The sequence below is a fragment of the Xiphophorus hellerii genome, chromosome 20 (genome assembly GCF_003331165.1).
Source record: "Xiphophorus hellerii strain 12219 chromosome 20, Xiphophorus_hellerii-4.1, whole genome shotgun sequence".
NCBI lineage: Eukaryota > Metazoa > Chordata > Actinopteri > Cyprinodontiformes > Poeciliidae > Xiphophorus > Xiphophorus hellerii.
Window position 1 is genome coordinate 9,769,311 of NC_045691.1, and position 23,480 is coordinate 9,792,790.

At 36.9% G+C, this 23,480-nt stretch overlaps 3 protein-coding genes across 3 annotated transcripts; all 3 read left to right on the top strand.

The window, feature by feature from the left end:
* Positions 1–2,587: 2,587 nt before the first annotated feature.
* Positions 2,588–7,692, top strand: sec13 (SEC13 homolog, nuclear pore and COPII coat complex component). Its single transcript, XM_032550189.1, has 9 exons — positions 2,588–2,742; positions 2,932–2,976; positions 4,103–4,218; positions 4,457–4,608; positions 5,220–5,353; positions 5,469–5,602; positions 6,021–6,141; positions 6,518–6,664; positions 6,772–7,692. Exons 1-9 carry the CDS (start codon positions 2,740–2,742, stop codon positions 6,880–6,882), a joined length of 963 nt encoding a protein of 320 aa, XP_032406080.1. The 5' UTR covers positions 2,588–2,739; the 3' UTR covers positions 6,883–7,692.
* A 933-nt stretch (positions 7,693–8,625) lies between these two features.
* Positions 8,626–15,916, top strand: LOC116710896 (deoxyribonuclease-1-like). The gene is made up of 10 exons (XM_032550190.1): positions 8,626–8,873; positions 10,284–10,370; positions 10,463–10,557; positions 10,670–10,747; positions 11,831–11,943; positions 12,912–13,024; positions 13,496–13,650; positions 14,353–14,449; positions 14,579–14,693; positions 15,645–15,916. The coding sequence occupies exons 2-10, from the start codon at positions 10,290–10,292 to the stop codon at positions 15,746–15,748; spliced, it is 951 nt and encodes a 316-aa protein (XP_032406081.1). The 5' UTR covers positions 8,626–8,873; positions 10,284–10,289; the 3' UTR covers positions 15,749–15,916.
* Positions 15,917–15,983: 67 nt separating this feature from the next.
* On the top strand, positions 15,984–19,459 carry LOC116710897 (enkurin-like). Its single transcript, XM_032550191.1, has 5 exons — positions 15,984–16,624; positions 18,216–18,361; positions 18,440–18,651; positions 18,945–19,082; positions 19,230–19,459. Exons 1-5 carry the CDS (start codon positions 16,551–16,553, stop codon positions 19,419–19,421), a joined length of 762 nt encoding a protein of 253 aa, XP_032406082.1. The 5' UTR covers positions 15,984–16,550; the 3' UTR covers positions 19,422–19,459.
* Positions 19,460–23,480: the final 4,021 nt, after the last annotated feature.

Consider the following 23,480-nt stretch of genomic DNA (forward strand, 5'->3'; position numbering starts at 1 on the left):
AGCCTCCACCGGCTCAGTGTGACGAAGCAACTCAAACTGTGAACAGGTGAGGTCGTTTTTAGGCTGTTTGATCTCAAACCTCCCCCATCAGCGGTGCCTCAGATAAGTAAGTCATAGGGACATGACGCCGACCCATGTGCCTCATTACTGATGGTACCGGAGTCTAATTGCATCAAGCTGCTGTGGAACACATGATGAAAGTCTCCCACTGCTCAGACAAATAAAAAGGAGAAACAAAAACACAGTTTAGAGATGAATTATTTTCAGCAGACTCTTTGTTGTGGAGATGGAAAATAAAAACCCAGCCAAGAAGAAGGAAGCTGCTCAGTGGAGGACCGGAGGGAAGATTCATCTTCTTCTGGTCCTAACAGGAAATAAAACACTGATAATTGCGTAAATGAAAAGATTGTAATGCCAGAGACAAGCCAATCACAATAAGCAATATATCAGTTAATCACATGATGAATTAAAACAAGCTCAATTTCCATTTGCATGATCGTTTCTATTTTCTCTTTAAACATAATGACAAAAGTATTCAGTCTGGTGATTTGGTGTCAACTAGCAATTTTTGAAAGACTTTTTTTTTCCCCAGAGACTTCATAATTTGTTTAATTGATTTATATATTTTTTTTCTGTTGTTTTGTTTATTTATTTGGGATATCTGAAGCAAACAGGGCAAAGGTCAAGCTGTCGTATTTCCTATTCCCCCTCAGTGTCCCACTAAATAAAAGAGAAAATAACCTTCAGTTTTAAGGTCTGGAGAATGAAAAGTTAAACTCGGTTTCTCAGACGTTTCCAGACGAGGTAGAGACATTTGGGTCCTTTTCATCATCTGCTGTAGCTAAAAACACTCAGATATTTCTGCTCTGCTGTAAAGCTGGAGCGTCTGACTCCACAGATACAAGACTCTAAGTAATAAAGTTTTATTTCTCTCTCAGCAGAGGAAGGATACCTTTTCCTAACAGGCAGCTTATGGGCTCTTCTTATGGGCTCTTTGCACATACCGCGCTGACCTCATAACCGCATGAGCAAAATGCGGCTCTCTTTCTTCCGCTTTGAGTTACCATGACAGCTAGAAAAGACAAAAGTAGTATTTCAGAAGCAAATAAAGCAATACCATGAACATTGTTGTCTTCCAAATATAATGGGCTTTTTATGCTTTCATGGATTTCCAAACGATCCTGAATTAAAAAGACAACTGTTATTTTGAAAATCTACACTTGGCAAAAAAAAAAAAAGTAGTCAAAGTCCAAAAGACTTTGACTACTTTTGTCAAAGTGGTGGCTTGTAAATATCCATCGCTACAAGTTAAAGCTAATGCTGCACAGCAAATTTTGCAGCCTTCACTTCACTCCGGATCAGCTTCTTTAGCCTAAAACTACCGGGGGGAGACGGATGGTAAATAAAGAAGCTGTCCCTGTGTTATTTCCATGGAATCACTTCTGTATTCAGCCAGAAAGAGCGCATGGGAACCAGTGAGCAGACCAGAGCCAGACAGCCTAGCAACTGATCTGCCTGTACACACCGTAAACACCATACTATTTGAATTCTTCACAAGAAGCATGCAAAAGTAATAAAACAAAATAACACGGAGACCTTGAGGAACACGGCCATATTTTTCTAGAAGCAAAAACTTTGAACCTAGACAGTGAGCTGAACTTGAACTCTGACACCAGTGATGCCCCACTTTTAAGATATGGGGACTAGATGTGCTTCCTCATGCTTTGGAAGCAAAATGCCCGAACCGTAATCTCCCCCGTTACTTGGTCTCTGCTTGACATTAACGATAACAAACACACATAATATACTTGAAAATAAATACACAATAAGGTAAAAACATTGAATGGATTAAAATATTTAGATACTTAAATAGCACATTGTTATAAGAAAAGTGTCTGAGAATATTCTCTACTAGCATAAGCTAAAGTTAATGTTAGTCACAAAGTTTAAAGAAAGTAAAACATACCTTCAGTATCTGTGAATGCATAACGAGGCATACATCTTAAAACCTTTCTCCAGTTTACTTGTTGGGGCTTCGGATCGAGGTGCATCATTAATTGTCACCTTGGGCAAGTCCTGCAAGCACCTAGTGTAAAATGCCATTTTCAATAAACAGGGGAGTCTTCAGAAACCATGAATTAAACACAGTTCATCATTAAAACTCAGAGCTTGTTAGTAAGCATAAATAACCAGAGACTCTGGATAATCTACTGAAGACACTTTTGTTCCAACCTGCTTCTGAGACTTGAGAGAACAAAATTGGTGTCAAACTTTTGTGCAGCAAAAGTTTTCTTCTGAATCATCCATCCATCCATTCATTTTCTTACAGTCCTATCCCTCTGGGCTTGGGAGGGGTGTTGGTGCCTATCTCCAGTGTTTGTGAATCATTTTAAAGATATTAATAAATGTCTCCAAAGGTCAACCAGCCCCTCCCCATTACAAATTATAATCAAGCAAACTGAGCAAAACCCCTAAGTAGCTCCAAACACCCCCACACACACGCACACACACACACACACACACACACTGTTCTGACACTTTTAAGAAAATTGCCTGAAGCTCGGTCTTGTTAGGTGGAACCGTCCTCCGTCATTCGTTGTTCCACCCGGTAGGGAGGAAGGCGGGACTCGGTGGAAGCGGTTTCTGTACTTGCTTGCCACGTCGGACTGTTTGGTGAACCTGGAGAATTAATTTGACATATACTTGAGTAAATATTTTTAGGAGGACTAAATAACAGTCATGGTGAGTTTGAGTACTTATAAACTTAGCTGCTGGCTGCTGGTCAAACTGCTTCAGGACAACAATGATACTTATCATGAATAAGTACTGACGTCCTCGCATAGTTAGCAATTCGTTAGCACAGTGGCTAAAGAGAGGAGGCAAACTCTATCTGTGATTTGTGCTTAATTATGATCTTTTTGTGATTTAAAGGTTTCTGTTATTAACACAGTGGACACCTCGCATGAGGACATGATAGTGAGTATTTCATTCTTTTTTTTTCATTCCCGTAATATGTCGTTGTTGCTCGAAGCTAACATAAGGGGCTAGTGTTAAGAATTATCTTTATTGACACGTTGTTTTATATGCTTTTTGGCAATATACAGAAATGTATATTGCCCATTTATAACATTTATCTGTTTTTATCACTTATAAAATACGTGGAGATGCACTTTGTAATCAAGAAAGCATCTAACTAGTAATTATGAACATTTGTTTACTGTAAACGTTTATCAGAAGCACATTACTGTATATTAAGGTTATTATTGTATTTTACAGACATGTTTATTTGAGAAACATGAAACTGCAATTAATTTGTATACGAAAAATATAGTCTTTTTATTACTTTTTATTTTAAATAGACACGTAGCAGCAAAAACACCGTGATTGTTATAATTGCAGTATTCGCAGCATTTTTTGTAGATGTAGTTTAATTTTAATACTTAAGAAAATGTGCATCAGCTACATTTGGAAGTCAGCTTGACTGTCAAAATAACGTTCATCAAGAGTAATGGGTATCTCTGGCACTTTGTCAGGCATCTCATTTTAAAAAGAACTTCAAATCATGGGGAGTCATCGGAACGTCCTTGTAGTTTTGGAACCTCATATTTTTACAGCCTTTGTATTCCTCTGTACAAGTATGCAAAGGCCCATGTCATATTTAATTTAATTCAATTTAAAAAGTAGTGTATTAGTACAAAAGGAAAATTAAAATAATTATTTAATAACTATCTACCAACAAAATGATTATAGTAACATAATGTTTTGCTTGCTTGTTTTTATTTTATTTTCTAATTATCTTTTAGCGCTTTGAATTACCCCACTGCTGAAATGTGCTATGCAAATAAAATTGTCCTGCAAAGTGGTGTTGAAGGGAGTCTGTTTTAAAACAGACTCATTTATGTTTTGGTTTGTATGATTAGCCTCGAAAGATACAGAATGTAGTTTAAGATACAGAATTGTCTTTGAAAATCCCAGAATCTGAAATTTGGTTCTGGTAAAAACTAGTATTCATTTCTTCAGTTTCATGTTTTGAGTTTTTCAGCTTGTGTCACTGGTAACCAATCATGAAACAGTGGAGCATTCCCGGTTGTGTTTGTTTCAGCACGATGCCCAGATGGATTACTATGGGACTCGGCTTGCCACCTGCTCCTCTGACCGCACCGTCAAGATCTTTGATGTCAGGAATGGAGGACAGATTCTGGTGGCAGATCTCAGGGGGTAAGAAACAGAACCAGGAGGACTAAATCAACAAGAAAAACTTTTACATACTGTCAAGATCCAAAAGTAAATAACAAGCAATATTTTTCCATTGTTCCTCTGGTCACAATTTATTCTTTTCTTTTATGCCATGTTGTTTTTTGTCATTTTAAAGGTTATATTCATTTATTGTATTCATTGTACTTAAGTGGAATTGAAGCCATTTCTTATGTTGAATTCCAATAATTGTTCTTTTTAGACACGAAGGCCCCGTGTGGCAAGTAGCGTGGGCTCACCCGATGTTTGGCAACATTCTGGCTTCTTGTTCTTACGACCGAAAAGTCATCATCTGGAAGGAGGAGAATGGAACCTGGGACAAGATGTACGAGTACACTGGACATGAATCGTCAGGTTGGTAGATAGGCCTTGAATCTATTTTCCTCCTCCTGCTTAGCTGCTGATTCTGTGGAGAAGAAAACTAATCCTTGTCTGGCTGCAATGTTTTTGTTAATATTTGAACTACTGACCATTTGTTTCCCTTAATGAATAACAAACTTCAACAGCAAGGTAGTTCATAAATTGAAGTGCAGGCATATATCAAGCGCATGTTTAATATAATCAGTAGCACTATGTAAAACTGTAAAAGTTTTAGCGCATGTTAAATCCAGTCTTACTTTTTATTATAAAATAATACACATTTTCCATTTTGTATTGTAAATAAACTGTTTATTTTTTCCCAGTGGTCCTTATATGTTGCTGTTAAATGAATTTCAGCATTTTCCCACTTTTTTTAAGCATTCATCGCTTATTTTATTGGCCACAGTGGCTTAGAAACTAAAACATCTCATTTATAGGGATTGTACAGTTTGCATTTAGGAGTATTTCCTATCCCTTTAGAGCAACCTGTGTCCATATTTCATGACAGACTTCAGTCATCTAATGATGAATTGGTTCTGAGAGAATTTTCAACATTCTGTGAAGACGTTGATCTTGTTCTTTTCGCCATCCCTCTGTGTCCACAGTGAACTCTGTTTGCTGGGGTCCATATGAATTTGGTTTAATTCTGGCCTGTGGAAGCTCAGACGGGGCAATTTCTCTACTCACATTTACTGGAGATCAGCAGTGGGACGTCAAGAAGATTAGCAATGCACACACTGTGAGTCAAGTGGTAGAAGTAGTCTATGATTCCTGTCATTGTTTTGTTTATTTTTCTTTGCTGTTCATTTTGAGGAGTGTGTTTAGTGTAAATCTAAGGTGTATTTTTGCTGCAGATTGGCTGTAATGCAGTCAGTTGGGCTCCTGCTGTAGTCCCAGGCAGTCTGATCGATCAACCATCTGGACAGAAACCAAACTATGTCAAACGTTTCGTCTCTGGAGGCTGTGACAACCTGGTTAAACTCTGGAAGTGAGTCTCTGTTGTCCTAACATATCTGTAGTGATTATGCTTTTTGTTTAATTCTTATTTAAGTAGATAGTTTAATAGTGATTATAAGCCTTTTTTAAGATTCATGCTAAGCGTTTAAGTAATTTGTTTTTGCGTATTTATGATTTTTTTTTTTTTACATGCTAGTTCTTTCTGCAAGACAAAGAATGCAGAAATGTCATATTTGGTTAATTTTAAGCATTTTGTGTTACATAATTAAACTTCCTTTAATATTTTACAAATGTATGTCCTGCTAGTAGACTTTCAACATCTTTTTAAGGTAAATAACTAATAACTGGAAATTCTTATGTGAACAATTACCTTTTCAGTCAAGTATTTATTTTTGCATCCACTTAAAAACCCAATATGTTATGCTTTAAGTGTTGCTTCCTCTATGCAGAGAGGAGGACGGTCAGTGGAAGGAGGACCAGAAGCTGGAGGCGCACAGTGATTGGGTGAGAGACGTTGGCTGGGCTCCTTCCATCGGTCTTCCCACCAGCACCATTGCTAGCTGCTCCCAGGTAAAGTCTTAAGGTGTAAATCCCTGTGGGTTTACTAGACTCATTTTCTAAAACATAGTTATTGTTTCTTTTATCCCTTATAAAACACTAAAGAGAATGTAGTACTTTGCTTTGCACTCAATTATTTACTTTTACCACTAGGTGGAGCCATAAAACTATAATGTTTTATAGGTGGTTGGTGGTTTAAAAAAGAAAAAAGTTATTTTATTAAGATTTTTCTTTTTATGGCCAGGCTAAATTAAGTATAACTGCTAATAGAGTGTGACCTATTGAATGAGTTTCATTACTGTAGATACATTTTGAGTAAGTTAAAAATAATTATTGAAGGGGTTTCATCCTGTAAATGTGAACATCTGTTTCTTTATGTCACTTCCAGGATGGGCGTGTGTTTATTTGGACGTGTGACGACCCTGCTGGCAACACCTGGACGGTCAAACTGCTCCACAAGTTCAACGATGTGGTTTGGCACGTCAGCTGGTCCATTACCGGAAATATACTGGCAGTTTCTGGTGGAGACAACAAGGTAAAATATACCATCACGTTCTTAAGAGTCTTGATAAGTACAAATATAAATGTGGTTGAGATCTAAAAGCTGAAGGTAAAGATTTGTGTACCTTCTTGTGCCTGTAGGTGACACTGTGGAAGGAGTCCATGGACGGTCAATGGGCGTGTATTAGCGATGTCAGCAAAGGCCAGGGCGCCGTTTCCACCATTACAGACACTCAGCAGAATGAGCAGTGACAACCTTACAGCAAAGAGTACAGCTTTAAGAAATTGATTAACAAACATGCTGGACATTTGGACTGACAGCAAACTGCTGTCCAGAGTGACTGAGCTCAATCGGATCTGTTTTTGACTCTTGGATGTCTGCTAAGACAAGAAAAATGTTTCAACATGAGAAAGATTGAAGAATAAATGTTTTTTTTTTTATGTAAAAAAATTCAACCATGGTTTAGAATTTGTTTTTGTAGCATTCACTCCAATCTCAGTATTTTAGTTTCACCAACTCACACCACTTCCTCCTGAAAGCTGGTCCAAATGAAACTTTAGTTGTAAAAATATTCTGCTTTTCCTATTCAATTAGCTCTTTTTTTAAACATTCTACTTTCATCGCCAATAAATCATCAACCCACAGGTGACATCAGCTTTCTTCAAAGCCTGTGTTAATCCACAGTCACTGTTGACTGATTCCTCCAAATAAGATCTGAGTTGAAAAGAAATATTCATGCATGTAAATTTGTTTTTGCATTAGTTTTCCGATAATTCAGCTTCTTATCTCAGGCTGTGAACAGATCCCTGTGTTCTCAGACCGCCAAATTTAGGCTTAATCTCTTAGACTAAAAGCTGCTTCAATCAGTTTCAGATACAAGTTAACTGAATGTTGCACTTTGTCACCATTGAATGCAACATAATTCTAAACAGTTTGGTTTGTATGATTAGCCTCAAACAATACAGAAAGTTTGGTTGTTTTACTTTTATGATTTCAGACAATAAATGATGAGATTGTTTTTCACATTTGATGTAATTAAATAACTGTTAGTGTTAAAAATCTTATGTCTTTGCATTCATCATGTTTATTATTAATCTAAAAATAAAATGTGAAAAACTAGATGTTTTTGTCAGCTGAAATGAAAATCATTTTTCTGCATTTATTCAGTCATCTTTTAATTTAAGCAACTAAATTCTTAGTTAAATTGATTTTTAGCAGAAAATGAAAACTGCAAAGCATTCTGAGTTTGTCCACTAGGCTAGAAGGGGTTGAATTTCGGCTTCTTTGCTGCAGTATTTCTTCCTGTCATTCTTCTTGGTCACTGACAGGAAGTCTGACTGATAAAGGGCCATCCCTGGAAATCAGCTAAATGGATGCGGTCAACCTTTTAGCTGTGCAGTTTCATGTTGAAAATACTTGTCTCTTAAAAGTTTAAGTGTCTTTTGGTGTAGAAGTGCTTGGAAGAAGGTACTTGTAGGATATTTATTCTTTTACTTTCTTTTTTTAAAGGGATTTTATTTATCTGAATATGAAACTTCTGCAATATCATGTTAAGAAGTCAAAATGTCTGAAAATGTTAAAGAAGAAGAAAGCAACAAAGTTGGTAATGAATTACCATTAATGAATTTTTAACTCTGTTTACAAACTGACAGCAGGTGGACCGTGTTCTAACTGATAGATCTCAGGTCACAAAAATTACACAAAGGGGAAAAAGAGGAAGTATTTGTTGTCTCTTATGTCCTGATGGATCTGCAGCTGCTTCACTTCCTCTTTTTTAATCTGCTCTCTCATTCCTCTTTCAAAGCACCACTAAATGAATGAAACCATATTTTCAGAGGAAACTGCAACTTCAAATAAAGAACCTCTAATGAGGAACCTTTCCTCAGAGCCTCATGGGAAAATCCCCGTGAGGAAGATTGGAGAATATTGTCATTGAAAAGAACTTTGCTCTTCCTGGAAAGTTTGTGGGAGTTAATTTAATCAAGCAGAATATTTCTTTCTATGTTGAACTTTGGTCCCTCTGATCTGTGATGCAGAAAAGTGACATGGTTCTAAATGCTTGCACAGAAGCAGGACACTTGTTATTCATCTGATAAGATATATGCTGCTGGGCGTACAAAGGTTCATATGCTTTGAGGTTGTGGGCAACAGAGACACTTCCTGTATTACTGCAGAGTGAAGCGTCTGTGTGCAGACACATAACACTGCAACACTTCCAAAGTCGTCTGATTTATCTCCAACGGTAAGAACTTTCTTCTACTGAGTTCACAATCTTTTCCTTCCTTTACTAGTCAGTAATTAGTCAGTCATTTGGTGATGTTAGTTTCTTTTTTTTAGAATCTATAAAATAAAACATATTTTTGTTTCATTGCTTTTGACAGTGTTGAGACTATGGAGTTGTGCTTCCATTCATTACTTCAATCAATTATTGTCATCCTTTTACTCCCACACATTGAAGAAAGAAACATCCAAATGCTGCATGAACAAACATTCATGCAAAACATGTCTGGCGGTTTAACTACATTTCTTATCTTCCATTTTAATAAACACTCCATAAGAGTTATCAGTGAGCTACAGTTGGCAGCATTTCCAGCACATGACCCATTTCTTTGACTTGATGAAATATGCTTTGCCAAAATGTAGAGGACCTACTCTAAATTTGTCTTTTAAAAGTTTATTTTAGTTTAAGTGTTCACCACTTCGTTTTTGAAGCGCTTTCAAAAACGAAAGCGCTTCGTTCAAAGATGAAAGCGCTTCGGGACTTTGGACTTGACTACGTTTTTTTTTTTTTTTTTTTTTTTTGCCAAGTGCAGATTTTCAAAATAAAGTCACCTCTAAGTCACCTCTAACCAACCCACAATTCACTCATAGATAAAAAGGCTTCAGCGCTTACAAGAGTGCAAGCAGTAGTTGACGAATTTAAGAATAATGGTCAATTTTCACTGGGTTCTTTTGTTCCTGTTTACAGATTTTCAGATACTGTTCTTTTGAGAAATTTTAAGGCCTGCCAGTGTTTTGACAAGCTGTCCTGTTTTTAAAAGACTATACAAAGAGAAGCAACATTCATTTATCTGATCGGCGGTCCAATGTGAAGTGTGCCCAGTCAGGATATCTCATAGCGCTTCCTGCTTCCCTCTGCTGACATGCTTTATGGAGATGTTGAATTCATATTACAACAGGACTTAAGCCTTGTGCACATTCCCAAACATCTAACTACTATTTTGGTTGGTCAGCAAATTGGCCTGACCCAAACCAAACTACAAACTAAATCATCTCCATGATGCACTCATACTGAATTTCATGAAAAAAGTGCCCCTTCCTAGTATTTAGTGCAAATAGTACTATTCAGTACATTGACATACTTTCCAGTAAATTACTATTTCTGCATCAAAAAATCAATTTTTGTGTTGGACTTTTTGAAACAATACTATAAGGATTTTTTTGTTGTTGTTTTCTGTTCACAGTGTCCTGTTAGTTGGGGTATTTTGACCGTGTGAAACAGACAGTTGCTTTATACAACACAGTTGAGCCTAACCACATAGCTTCTCTGTGGTTATGTTCTTATTTCACCAAATTCCTCCGGCAGTTTGTGACTTTTCTTTTTTTTTCATTTGTTTATTCATTTAAATTATCTTTTTTTGTTTCTAAACAGGTCAAAATGAAAGTCGCAGCCTTTAATGTGAAGAACTTGGGACATCAGAAAGTCACAGACAAAATGGTTTCCCAGCACCTTACTAAGGTAATAGAACTATTTTCATCTTTACAGCATTTAATAATGAGATATATGATGCAATGTAGACATATTGTTTACCTGGTTTGTGTTTCTCCCAGATAATCTCTCAGTACAGTGTAATTGTGATACTCGAGGTGGTAGATAAAAGCGGCAAAGCCATGGAGACGTTGCTTAAAAAACTCAATTGTACTGCGTAAGTGTAAAGTACGAAATATCTTAGTGTAGACAATGGATAAAACCCTTGACACTCATAAAAGCATTATGTGTCATCATTATGTCTTCTTGTGTTGCATTTGATCCAACAGAGATCATCCATATAAAATGATCTGCAGCTCCAGTCTGGGCAGAAACACCTACAAGGAGCAGTTTGTTTGTTTCTACAGGTGGGGAGAGATTTACTGCTAATAATGTAGAATTAAAAGTTAAACGTTCAAGTCTCTGTTAAACTAATGTGTTATGCTTTGTTATATTGAACAATGAATGACATAAGCAACTTCATGTGGTGAGGATTTAGAAACTCAAAATCTAACTTACATCAAAAGCAAACAACACTGTCCCTTTATAGAGGAGGCAATTTTGCTTATGTATTGTTAGAAATAGGACAGAAAGTAACAGCTGAAAGTAAATCTCCTCTTATTTATGGCTTAAAAATGTTTTTTCTCCCAAAGATTTGAGTAATAAAAAACCAACAATAGGTCAGATAATCATCAAACCTTTAAGCCAATGGGCTACAACATTTATCACTCCAACAAGCTACAGGAAGCTGAGACAATAATTCTCACAGATTCACCAAAACTGGACAATAGCAGGTTTAAAAAAGCATCTCCTTGTTTAGCTGCACATTAAGATTGAAGGGTCACAATTAGGAGTAAAAAACATGAAAACATTGATCTATTCTACCATGTATCAATGTTTAAAGCTGCTGCTGGTGGTGCAGTAATGTGGGGTATTGGCTTCCTGGCAAACTCTGGGCCCCATATTATACAGTTATCTGAGTGTTATCCTCCAACCTTGCTGACTATGTCCATCCCTTGATGACTGCAGTTTTCAATCTTCTGGTGGGTTATTCTAGAAGGATAATGCATGATGCCACTTAGGTTAGGTCATCTCAAACTGATATTTTGAAAATACCACCAACATTAAACTCCAATGGCTTCCACAGTCAGCAGGCCTCAAGCTAATAAAACACCTTGAGAATGTTATGGATTCTGGGATCCTCATTCTGGGATCCTGGGATGTACATCTGACCAATCTTGACCAAAATGTTTGAGAGATGTTTCTGATGCCCTGTTAAATCTATGCTATAAACAATTAGTACAATTTCATGAAGTTTCTGATGCACTCTGAGCGGTAAAAATCTACAAATCCCTCCAAAAATTTGACTTCTCATGTACTCAAAAAGCTTTAAAATTGTGTTCACAAAACAGTAACAAACTTTTTTATTCTTATTATTGTTTGTGTTTCAGAGAAGATGAGGTCAATCTTACAGCTCAGTATCAGTATGAAGATAATCAGGTTGGAGATGTAGATGCCTTCGCAAGAGAGCCCTTCATCCTGCACTTCAACTGTCCCTCCACAGGTGTGTGCTGTTCCACATTAATGAAACGTCAGATCACAGTGCAAGTTAACATATAAATAATGAAACAGTTCATCAGACAATTTGCCAGGATATGATGACTGCTCTTTTTGCCAGTCTTCATATCCTACCTTTCAAGTCTTTATAATAGTTTAATTTAACTCATTCTATGATAGATATGTTGTAAAGGTCATGATGAAACCCTTACTCTCACTACACTAAAAAATACAATATTATAGTTTTACTTAGAGGTTAGGTTATAAAATATTACAACATTATTCTCAGCTAAATTCTTTAAAATCATCAGCAACAACACAAGGTCATGGTTTCACTGCAGTCAAACCACTGTGGTTTATCTTTATAAGCCTGCAACATTTGCTTCATTCAAATCTGATGGTGTTTCATGAAAAATGTTCTTGTAATGAGCACTTCATAAAAGTCATACAGTAATGAATATATATGATGCTGTGCTGCACCAGAAGAGCAGTTTATCATGACTAAATATTACCATATGTTCAGGTTTTTTTCACAGTGAAATGACAGGGTTTCTACACAGTTTGGAAACATATGAAATTTGACTAAATATTTTCCAAATGTGTATAAGTATGTATGAAGAGAATGAAAGCTACTTATATGCACATACTTTGATTCCTATATTACTGCATACAATTATCATCCATCCATCTGTCCTGTCCAACCTGGTATGTGTAGCAGTTTTTGCAGAGTAAATACTTTATGTATAACTGTTATAAATATATCTGCTATGAATGTATGGTCAAATGTTGTGTTTTATTTGGGGCTTAAAAGGACTGAGATCATGTGAACCAGGAGAAATTTTGACATGAAATATGTGAAAACACTGAACTGAGGCCTCTAATTTATTTTAAACCTAAAGATTTATTTGAGCTCCCATCTATTTAGGTGCACTGTGGATCTGGGCCTATGTTATTTGCTTTTACGTCCACTTTCAGTTGTAGAAGACCTGGTCCTGATTCCGGTCCACACCAAGCCAGAAGACTCAGTAAAGGAACTTGATGAGCTTTACGATGTGGTCGAAGCTGTCAGACAGAAGTGGGAAACTAATGTAAGTTGCTACATTTTATATAAAGATATGCAACTTGAAAATTGGAAGGTAATATTAGAGTTTTTATTAATAGCTTTGCTAAAATTCAGCCAGAAGTTAATCATTTCAGCCATCTCTTCACTGTAAGTCAGAGGAGAAACTCTTCAAACACCAGGTGTCACTGTCTTGTTAAAAATGTGAGTGAGATGTTGGATAATGTGTTTGGTAAATCACTCATTGAGTAACACCATGATTTCTTTCATTTATTGTGGATCTTTTCTGTTATTACAAACAGTAAGAGGTCAGTGGGCTCGTTTTTAATGTCTTTTAACACTAAAGTAATTGAGAAGGCTGCCAATGAAGGAAATCTTGGGGGAGCAGGATAAAAAGTAAAACTGCATTTTTGCTTACAAACACTAACAATCATCACTACTCTAAATACTTGTGTACAGTAATGTGTGGTTGTGACTTTTATTTTTTTGTCCTTGGCAGAATATCATGATATTGGGGGACTTCAACGCAGATGGTCGATATCTTTCCAAGAAGAAAAAGGAATCAATCCGCATCTCTTCTGATCCCTTCTACTGGTTGATAGATGACGATGTTGACACCACGACTAGTAATCATAATGACCACACCTACGACAGGTGAGATACATGTTAGGTGTCAAGGACAAACATCTTTGTTTCTACAACATTAATAAAACAGCAGATTGTCACTTTTAACTTGAGGTTTAATGAGTCAGGACAAAATAAAAATGACTTTGTCTTGGAATTAGATAACGAGTTTACATCAGTTTGTCATCAATACACACTGTGCGCACATTTTTAGCACACTTTGAATAAAAATAAATTCTTGATATTTAATTCCTAAATTGAATTAAATGAATTAAATTCAATAAATTGAAATATCATCTTGCTTGAGAAGGATGTTTCAATATCCTTGTTTCCAAATTTGTCTAAGCTTGTTGAAGTTTGCAGGTAGGTTACAGTAGTTAATTACCTGCCATAAATTACCTTGATTTTTATAAAAAAAAATTTATCTTGTCATTTTTGTTATAGATCCCCTCATTGTTATTTAGTATCGGACCCTGGTGACCTCTAGGATTGCACCCTGCCTCAATGCGTTAAACTTAGATCTTAAAAATAGTGTACTTTCTTCTTCACCTGACTGAATCTGCATGGTTGAATTTTATTCCCTCTAACAAATCATGAACTGCAAACATGTCTACTGTTGCTTAAAGTACTATCCAATAATAGTATATATAAATGTAAACGTGTAAATGTTTTTGCAGGCATGTTGAAAACTGCACCAATAAAATGCATTGTGATACTATCTTCTTCAAATAGGATTGTGGTGTATGGGAAAGAAATGCTGGATGCCATTGTTCCTGACTCTGCAAAGTCTTTCAACTTTCAAGTGGAGTTTGGGCTGACAGATGAAGAAGTATGCTTTATTATTATCATTATTATTGTTTAGCAATGCTGCATCTCAGAAAAATGGTTGACACTTTCAGACATTTTAGAGCACAGAATAGGTGCTAAGATTTATAATTTCATGTTTTTACTCTCCAAGGCTGGAAACATCAGTGATCATTATCCTGTGGAGGTGGAGCTGGAGACAGCAAAACCAAAGAAGGCTTTACCCCAAACAAGAAAAACATCCCCTAAAGGAAAAGGTCCAAAGAAAGGTATTTATTTTGTTGACAACAGAAACTTAGAAAATTTACTCTATATAATTTGATCAGTTTATCTTATTTAATGTACCTGGATAACTCTGCTCAACTGAAATTTGAATTATTTGAATTTTCACCCCTGTAAGAATATTCCAGGGGTGGAAGAAAATTCAAATAATTTCAAATTTTCCATTGCAGCCCTGGCTATATGGTTAGGGTTCCCCTGGTGAAAGGTGAACCCAGTTTGTAGTCTTTTAGAATTTTTTTTTTTTTGCCCAGGATTATCCTCCATTTACCTCAATATCTTACTGTCATTCTGACTTGCTCCCCTTCCTCTGATGAATAAAAACATCCTCACAGAATGTTTGTCTGCCACCATTACTTTCCACCTTAGGCATATTGCTTTCAGGGTGTTAGTTTTCTACCCTACATAATCTTCAGCAGGTCTGGTAAAAAAAAAAAAAAAAGTTCAGTTTAACTTGCTGTATCTCCCACACTAATTGTGGAAGAGGGATTTTTTGGCATGCTTTCAACAACTGAACAACATTGCCATTTTTCCACAAAGGCCAGGTTTATGGGTTACATTAACAAATTTATTGTCCATGCATTCCCCCACCTGAACAATGAGCGTCTGCAGCTCCTCAAGAGTAAGCAGGAGCCCTCAAGTTAATCTAATTGATGCTTAAAATATACACACTGGCTCTACACTGAAATCAATTGGTTGTACTGGATTTTATTTGGGGGCATTGTTAATGAGTACATACGCACAATACACAAAACTCACATTTATATTTGTAAAAATTATGTTATCTTCCTTTTACTTTACGGGCATGCACTGAAAAGCACATAGAAGATATTAAAGTTTATGGTTTGTTGAGGACTAGAACTTTTGAGTGCATATCACTTTTTGTAATTTTTATATTTAATTAACTGTAAAATTCAGTCTTTGTTCATTTCAACCAACAGGATCAGAAAATACGACCAAGCCATCAGAATCCAAGACTTCAGGGGCAAAAAAGAGAAAAGAACAATCACTTGCATCCAAGACGGCAACAAAAAGGAGACGTTGAGCCACTTTAACCAGTCATTACCAAACTCATTGTTTATTATAGGTCTTCTTCTAGCCTATATTTTTGTGGAAAACTCAATGTCCAATAAAGAAAACAAATATAAGTCTGCAACTTAATTCTCAGACTCAGATGAAACTTGATATTAAATAAAAAAATTCAGAAATTGAACTCATGAGTAAAATTTATTTTCATATATATATACTTTTTTAAAGAATAATGTAGAAAACCAAACACACATCTATTTCATAAAATGATCTTTATTTAGCTAATTTTTATGTGTGTGTCTTTTAAGATGTGAATCCCTAAACTGAGACTGGAGAACAGAAGTTACTTTGTTTAGACATTTTAGAGAATATATCCAGAAGTCATATATTCACACCATTTCACAGTACTTTTCAGTATAATGCCTTATCAGTGGGATATACTAACGTCAGACAACTTCAAGCCAGAAAATATGGCCCTTCCCGCATTCACAGCTGCCTAATTTCTAATCTGTCCAGCAGATCCATTTAAATGATTACAAATCTCCATAATTTTAAATACAAATAAATTTGTCTATTTTTACAACAGTGTTTGAAATAAACTGAAATAAATCCTATTTAGCTTTATACAGAATTTTAGGTGTTTGAATTATAATAGAATTTTACATATTAATATAAAATAAGTCACATTTTGTTTTGGACAGAATTTGAGATGTTTGAATAATAATAATACTAGAATTTTAAAGACTTGTTAGAAAGTTACCTAGCAACAAGCCAGGTAGGTGCTTTAACTTTTTTTGAAGTGTGTTCACAATTTTGCGATGTCTGAAGCGATCAACGCAAAAGGAAGCGTTCAAGACTGGATCTCAAAGGACCCCGGACAAAAACCACCAAGGTGAGTTGTACAAGTCACTTAAAAATTAAAACGAAGAAGAATTTAGCCCAGGTTTTACAATGGAGTACCGAACCGATCCAAAACCGATACGAGACGCAATTTGTTCCGTACTAAATATCCGATAGACATCTGTCACACATAAACACTGAATGCATCAATAATGGACACAATAAAACACTGGAAATATTGAATCAAGCCAAATTGTCGGTTGTCATCAGCCTGATGACAGACAACCCCGGTCAGGAGAAACGTTGCAGAAATGTTGCAGACACTAGGCCCCGTTTACACGACAGCAATTTCTGGAGAAAATGGAAGAGTTTTGTTGCGTTTGTTACTGTACATTTACATGAAACCACCGAATGTTTTCTCTGACAACGGCACAGATTGAAAACGGGTTCCAGAGTGCAACGTTTCTGGAACGTACCGGTGTCCGCTATCTTGTAAACAGAGTAAATGGATCTTTTCTGTCAGGGAATCCCTAGCTCATGCATAGTATGACGCAAAACATAGTTGCTTCCTACAATCCACAGAAGAAGAAACTACTGACAATGCTGGTGTTATTACAATTCGTGTTTTCCCATCAGATACGGTTCCTTCAGCGTCTCTTCACCGCTCCGCACCGCCCAGGTAGCAAAATACGCGTGTGCTTGTTCAGCGCTCACAACAAGCACTCGCTTGTTAAGCGCTCTTATCTAGAGAACTACGGACACCGTGAAAGGTCAAATAACGTGTTTCAGCAAAGTTATCCCACTTTTTCCAACCGTACCCTAATCAGAGGCACATAGTGCGTGTTTTTCGTGGCGTGGCGAGAGCATTACACGTTTTCGATGTGTACCGTTACTGTGTAAACAAAGACTGTAATTAGAATGTCTTCATGTAAATGTGTTAACAGAAACGAAACAAAAATTCCATTTTTGTTGGATCATTGTCATGTAAACAGGGACTAACTTACAACAACCAGGCTTTGGTAGAACCTTTTGTGTAATTCATTTAGACCTTTTTGAGGAATATAGTTTTCATTGATCATATATATTTTTTTCTATTAGTGTGACTTGACCGTTGGATGATCAGACTTTCTTTCAAATCATAATACAGGCAGCAAATGTTACATTTATTTAACTTTTTTTTAAGCTATATGTGTGACCAGAGGTGATTAGAAAGTAGTTATATTTACTTGAGTAACTTTTTGAAAGACAAACAACAAAGAAACAAACAAAAAAAACTTTTAGGAGTAGTTTTCCTATGCCATAATTTTTACTTTTAATTGAGTAACATGAGTATGAAGTATTGCTACTTTTACTTATTTAAAATTTCAGAATGCTTTATTCACTGTGAGTGACTTCACTTTAAGCAGCACATCCCATGAGAATTAGCGACCTGAACCATAGTGGTCATTGCCTCCAAGACGCCGTGGTGGGCGTCTCTTATTTTCATTTATGAAAGGTGGTAACCATACAGTTGACCTCTAAATTTAGAATACAGAAGTGGGAATTTTTTTTTTTTTGTCATTTAAAACCAGAATTCTGTTTTATTCCTTTTTGTTGTTGTTTTTCTCCTCAAGTGTTATTGAAGATATTCTATGTTGTGATAGGTATGTACCCAAGCGCCTGGCAACTATTCTGCTTGATCAGAAGCCAAACAAACAGGCTTGGAAGACGATGGGACCAGCAAAACTTGAATTGCCTTCTCCATCGAACTACCTCAAGAAAAACGCAAAGCGCCCCAAAGCTCCTGAGAGTAAGTTCCTCAAACAACTGCATGAGGATTTGCTTTTGTACTGTCAATATAACCCACCTGATATTTGCTTTTCTTTAGGGACAGGGACTGAAGGCATCCAGAAAACCAGTACTATCACTGCAGTAAGGCCACCGCTCCATGTACGGGCCAACTACCCACTGAGTCCAATCAAGAGGGGTGTCATACAGACAGCTGATGTGAAGCCTAAGCCCTCTCATGTAGACTTTGCACAGACACACAAACAGCTTCTCCAAAGCGCTGGACTTAGCCCCAAATATGTCATGAAAAAGGTATTATTCTTCATCCTGTCACTTCACTCTGTGGAAAGTGTGGCTAATGCTGACAAGTCCTGGGCCATGAGTGCTATTTTTAACCTTTCTAACCTTTCAGTGACTGACCAACAGCACCTGGATGTTATCTACTTTATGAATTGAAAATGGAATAATATTCAGAATCTCCCTAAGTCCAACGATGCTGAACCAAGCTTATATTCCTGTTAACTGCTACATTTTCCATGTAGGAGCTCAGTTGAACATTTGAGCAAATTATAGGTGGACGTGAAGTTTCTTTTTCGTTCCTGCAGGATTTTGGTCAGGTACCCATGTACTTGCAGCAGCGCCGTGCAGCTGAACAGCAGGCTAGGGATGACCTGGAGAGACTTGAAAAGGAGAAGCAGGCCACACGACAAGTGTCAGAGGACGAGCGAAAAGCTGCCCTGGAGGTATGCTGCATTTGTTTTCTTTAACAACAGACATCTAACATCTAAAACCTCTGGTGAAGTAAATACAATTGGACAGAGAAAGTCAAAGAAATGTAAAGATAGAATAATGTCTGATGTCAAGTTCCCATGTTTGCATCTTCTTGTTAGGGCTTGAAGAAGAAATGGCATGAAGTGCATCATGAATATCAGGGCCTTCCTTTCATCCTATACACCCCATCGCAGAAAGCCCGCAAGATCCACATGGAGGAGCAACTGACTGAACTGGAGAAGCACATAAGACTGCTTGAAAAGTTCAAAACCATCTACATTTCTGATGCAGATGCCGGTGGATGTCCTTAACCCCTGAGACTCCAGATATATTAAAAAAATAAAACGTTCCATGTTTATTTCAGGTTTTATCTGTGATCTTAAAAGCTTTTAAATTAATCTTATTTTGTAGTTTTATTGCAGTGAAAGCATTCATATATTGATATTCATTTTTACAATCAAGAAAAAAAAATTGCAAAAGAAAATTGTAATATATTTTCATAATAGTATTTTAGTGAATTTAAACTTATTTCAGGGACCATTGTGGACTTTTTTGGTCATTAACAGAGGAGGTATTTTGTCCATGGGTATATTTTCTCTTTACAGAACCTCAGTTCAAAATTCAAACCATCCATCTTAGGGCTCCCAGTTCTCTTTATGCAAATCAACTTTCCCCTGCAGTTCCATCATCCAGCAGAGCTACTTCTTCCCTGATTCACAATTTTCAGACAACAACATGCAGACTCAGGATCTTCTAGTTGTGGGTTACAGAACAAAATGTTTGAAGCTCATAAAACCACAATGAGACCTTAAAAAGCATGTATTTTTGAGTTTATAGTCCAGTTTTAGCATTAACAGAATGAAAAGCAAGCCTTTCTCCTGAAAGGCAAAGAGAAGTTAAAAAATTCATACGCTGATCATTTAAGAACAAAAATAAAAGAAAGAAAATCTTTCAGTTTTTCTCCAGTGTTCAGCCAAGGGTGTGCTAATTTTTCTAAAGCTTGTTAGTTCAGTAAGCTCTCCAGATAGTTTTCAGATATACTGGGACAAGGCTTAGTGCAGCGATGCTTCACAGTCAAACAGCTGCTCTCGTTCAGGTTACTGTATACTGCTTCTATTAATTTGTACATTTACATAAAACGTATGGAATGCTTGTTTAATCTGACCCTTTTATTCCAAAATTAATTACTGAAAATAATCAGTCTAAAATTATGTCTATTCATGTTTGCATCAGGCTACTTTTGTTTTTTTTTAATTCACCAATGACGATATAGACATGAAAAAGACATGCAGTACTAAAATCTACTTTTAAATCATAATTTCACCATAACTCAACCTTAAACAATTAGTTTTCTCATAACAGAGGCTTTTATTTTGACTCAGAGAGAGCACCTTGTATGTAATATCGTTCTCTGGCTCCATCACCAGATAGCCTGAAACTGAAGACTGCTGTTCATCAACCAGGGAAAAAGTTATTTGATCAGACAGAATAAATAAATAAATGAGGGTCACATATTTTCAACATTATCAGGTCAAACAAGGTGTTTTCACACAAAAACATCAGTTTATTAGAACTATTGGATTTTCTACAAAACTGTGAAGCTTTTGATCATAGTAGAAAAATAAAACAACACCCATCCACATCAAGAATGGAGCTTCATGGTACTCCTACAGTAGTTTCACTTGAATCTGTTGGTGTTTTCAGATCATTAGTTTGTTCATTATTATAACTCTCAGCTTCAAGTACACCAGCTACCCTGCCAGAGCCAGAACCAGCACAGCATCCACCATATCTAGGATCGACCAATAAGACAGCTCCTCTGATATGCTTTGCTGACCTGCAAGGTAAAACAACTTGTTTACTTTGCTTACTCATTTTTGAGCATACTTCAAAAAGTCATGCGTTCCCACCACGTCACAACTATTTCTCAACAGAACTGTGATATCAATGGGATAGGCTAACGTCAGACAACTGGCTCAAGCTGGAAAAAATCCAACCATACATCAGGTTTTGTGAGAACATGCGTGTGCACATGAATTTGCACAAATTTAACCTTGCTTTTATAAAAATACTCTCTATATATGCTTATTTACGAGACTCTTTTTGTATGGTTACATTTAAAATGTCTTAACTGAGAGCAAAGTAGAATCAAAGTCAAATTCCTTGGTTGTGTGCATGAACTTGGCAAATGAAGCTGATCCTTAATGAGATACTTGTTTACTCGTTGTTTCCAGGAACAGAACTAAGTGAGAGGATGTAACATCTTGTTTCTATGTTCCCCGGCTCTGGAAAAGCTCCTTAAAAACCTGAAATGTCCAGAAGCTGTTGGCAGCAAGTTTCGATCAAGGATCTCTCATGAGCAGTTACTTTTCCAGATATTTTTCAGATTAATGCAATAGATTATACCAATTTAAATAATTTCCCTGCTGGGATGAATAAAGTAATTCTATTCTATTCTAAATGCCAGTGTATTTGATCATGCTTGTGAAATACATTGATGTATTTGGCAAGCAACACTATAACTCTTGGTTTTGTTTAAGAAGGATTACAAAAATGTGTTTTCTCAAACATGGTTACAAATACATTTCAACATGCTTTAAGTCACTGTAAGTCATATCTCCTAGCTTCTTCTTAACATATGCAACAGGTGTGCTTTGATAACACTGTGAGAAAAACACAGGTGCATGATTGTTCTTGAACTAGCAAATGTGGATGTATGCTTTTTGGTCTGGGAGTGGCAACATTTGAGTTTTACTGCTAAAAACAATTTTAGAAAACACAATATAATTAATTTTGTAATTGACAGGGCCCCAATTTATTTTTTATTTCTATGAAAGAAAATTGTGGAGGGCCCCCTGTCGGTCAGGGGCCCTTGGAATTGTCCTCACTATACGGCGCCCCTGCAAAGAGTTACACTTGGAATCAGACTGAAATTTGTGGGGAAAAACACAATAACGTTTTTTTCAGTAGTTTTATTTAATTTTGGCAACATACAGAGCAAACTGTTACTATCTGAGAAAATGTATCTGTTATCAAGCCTTAAGCCCCTTTTGCACTGCACAGCCAGACCCGGGCTGACCCGGGCCGGATCGTTTTTGCATTAGCACTTCCAGCCCGGTACCATCCGGCTCCCTGGAACCCCGAGAGCTGCGGTTCCAATCGGGCCGGCCAGACCGGGTTGGTTTGGAGTTAGCAGTTGATTGGTTCATTGGCTGCGGAGGCGGGACAAAGACCAAATTTCTGGGTCAGAGGAGCTCTAGACTTTCCCGATGTCTGTCATTTCAATATGCTGCATCAATAAATTCCCATCATAATCTATTCTTACCCTACACTGGGATTACAATCGCCTCTTCAGCCAAAGATTTTAATGGTAAATGTAAATAACATTTCTCCAACTGAACCGATTAGAAGTCGGCAAGGCTGTGAACGAGGGGATTTCCGCATCTGGCGTCGCTCCAGCGGGGAAATCCCACCATCCACAGGGGGTAGTCCAGCTCAGAGACGACATTCAGATGAGATTTTTTATTTATTTTTATTTTTTTCGTTAAATGTAAAGCTGAGGTAAATGTTTCCCTTTGCTCCTTCGCTCATGAGCGCATTCAGAAAGAGCGGGACGAGAGAACCAAGAGGGAAATTGTTCTGCGGTCACTGGTTGTTCGCCTCGGTAGCTTTAGCAAGAATTCGATTTACGTGACGTATCCACCTCAATTGCAAACCACCAGGGCTATTGGACCAATGGGACCGGGTCGAACGGAGCCGGGCTGGGCCAGGCCCCGGACCCTGCAGTGAAAAAAGGTCTTTACTGTGGAGTTACAATAATCCACACCCTGGCATGAAACTATTATACCACCTCCCATCTATCTTCACCCTCTGCCCTGATGTGGGACTGGGGCAATATTAAATAATGTGAAAGTGTAAAACGTTTCAAAGAGATTTTCATCACACATCGGTATTTTTATCTTCTCTGCTGCAGGCTTTTATTTAACCCACGGCTATTAAAATTGTCTTCGTGACATGATGATCTAATTCTCTTGAGTAGATATTTTTGCTGAGTTAGCAGTACATATCCCAATATATGACTCTATGAATGTGTAGCATTTTTACTTTCGAAAGCAGCAAAACATTACATGAAATAAAAATGATCATTAATCATTAGTCTTACTCTTAAACATATGCTGTGCAGGTAAAATACATTTTTACACAAAACTCTAGAGGGAATCTTTCGGTATTTCCTAGTAAGTAAAACTGTTACACCCAGTACCAACTATTCTTTGAATAAATGTACAGTAGTCTGTCCTTCCTGCTCTGACGATAACTGTGGGATCTGCACAGGTGGATGTAGGGTGGCGTTGGACACGTAATCTACAACA

Coding starts and splice junctions, on each gene's coding strand:
- sec13 (XM_032550189.1), top strand. Junction 2,977..4,102: donor CCTCGCATGAGGACATGATA/GTGAGTATTTCA, acceptor TGTTTGTTTCAG/CACGATGCCCAGATGGATTA. Junction 6,665..6,771: donor TTTCTGGTGGAGACAACAAG/GTAAAATATACC, acceptor TTGTGCCTGTAG/GTGACACTGTGGAAGGAGTC.
- LOC116710896 (XM_032550190.1), top strand. CDS start 10,290: ATGAAAGTCGCAGCCTTTAATGTGAAGAACTTGGGACATCAGAAAGTC. Junction 10,558..10,669: donor AAAAAACTCAATTGTACTGC/GTAAGTGTAAAG, acceptor TTGATCCAACAG/AGATCATCCATATAAAATGA. Junction 10,748..11,830: donor CAGTTTGTTTGTTTCTACAG/GTGGGGAGAGAT, acceptor TTTGTGTTTCAG/AGAAGATGAGGTCAATCTTA.
- LOC116710897 (XM_032550191.1), top strand. CDS start 16,551: ATGTCTGAAGCGATCAACGCAAAAGGAAGCGTTCAAGACTGGATCTCA. Junction 18,362..18,439: donor GCGCCCCAAAGCTCCTGAGA/GTAAGTTCCTCA, acceptor GCTTTTCTTTAG/GGACAGGGACTGAAGGCATC. Junction 19,083..19,229: donor AGCGAAAAGCTGCCCTGGAG/GTATGCTGCATT, acceptor TCTTCTTGTTAG/GGCTTGAAGAAGAAATGGCA.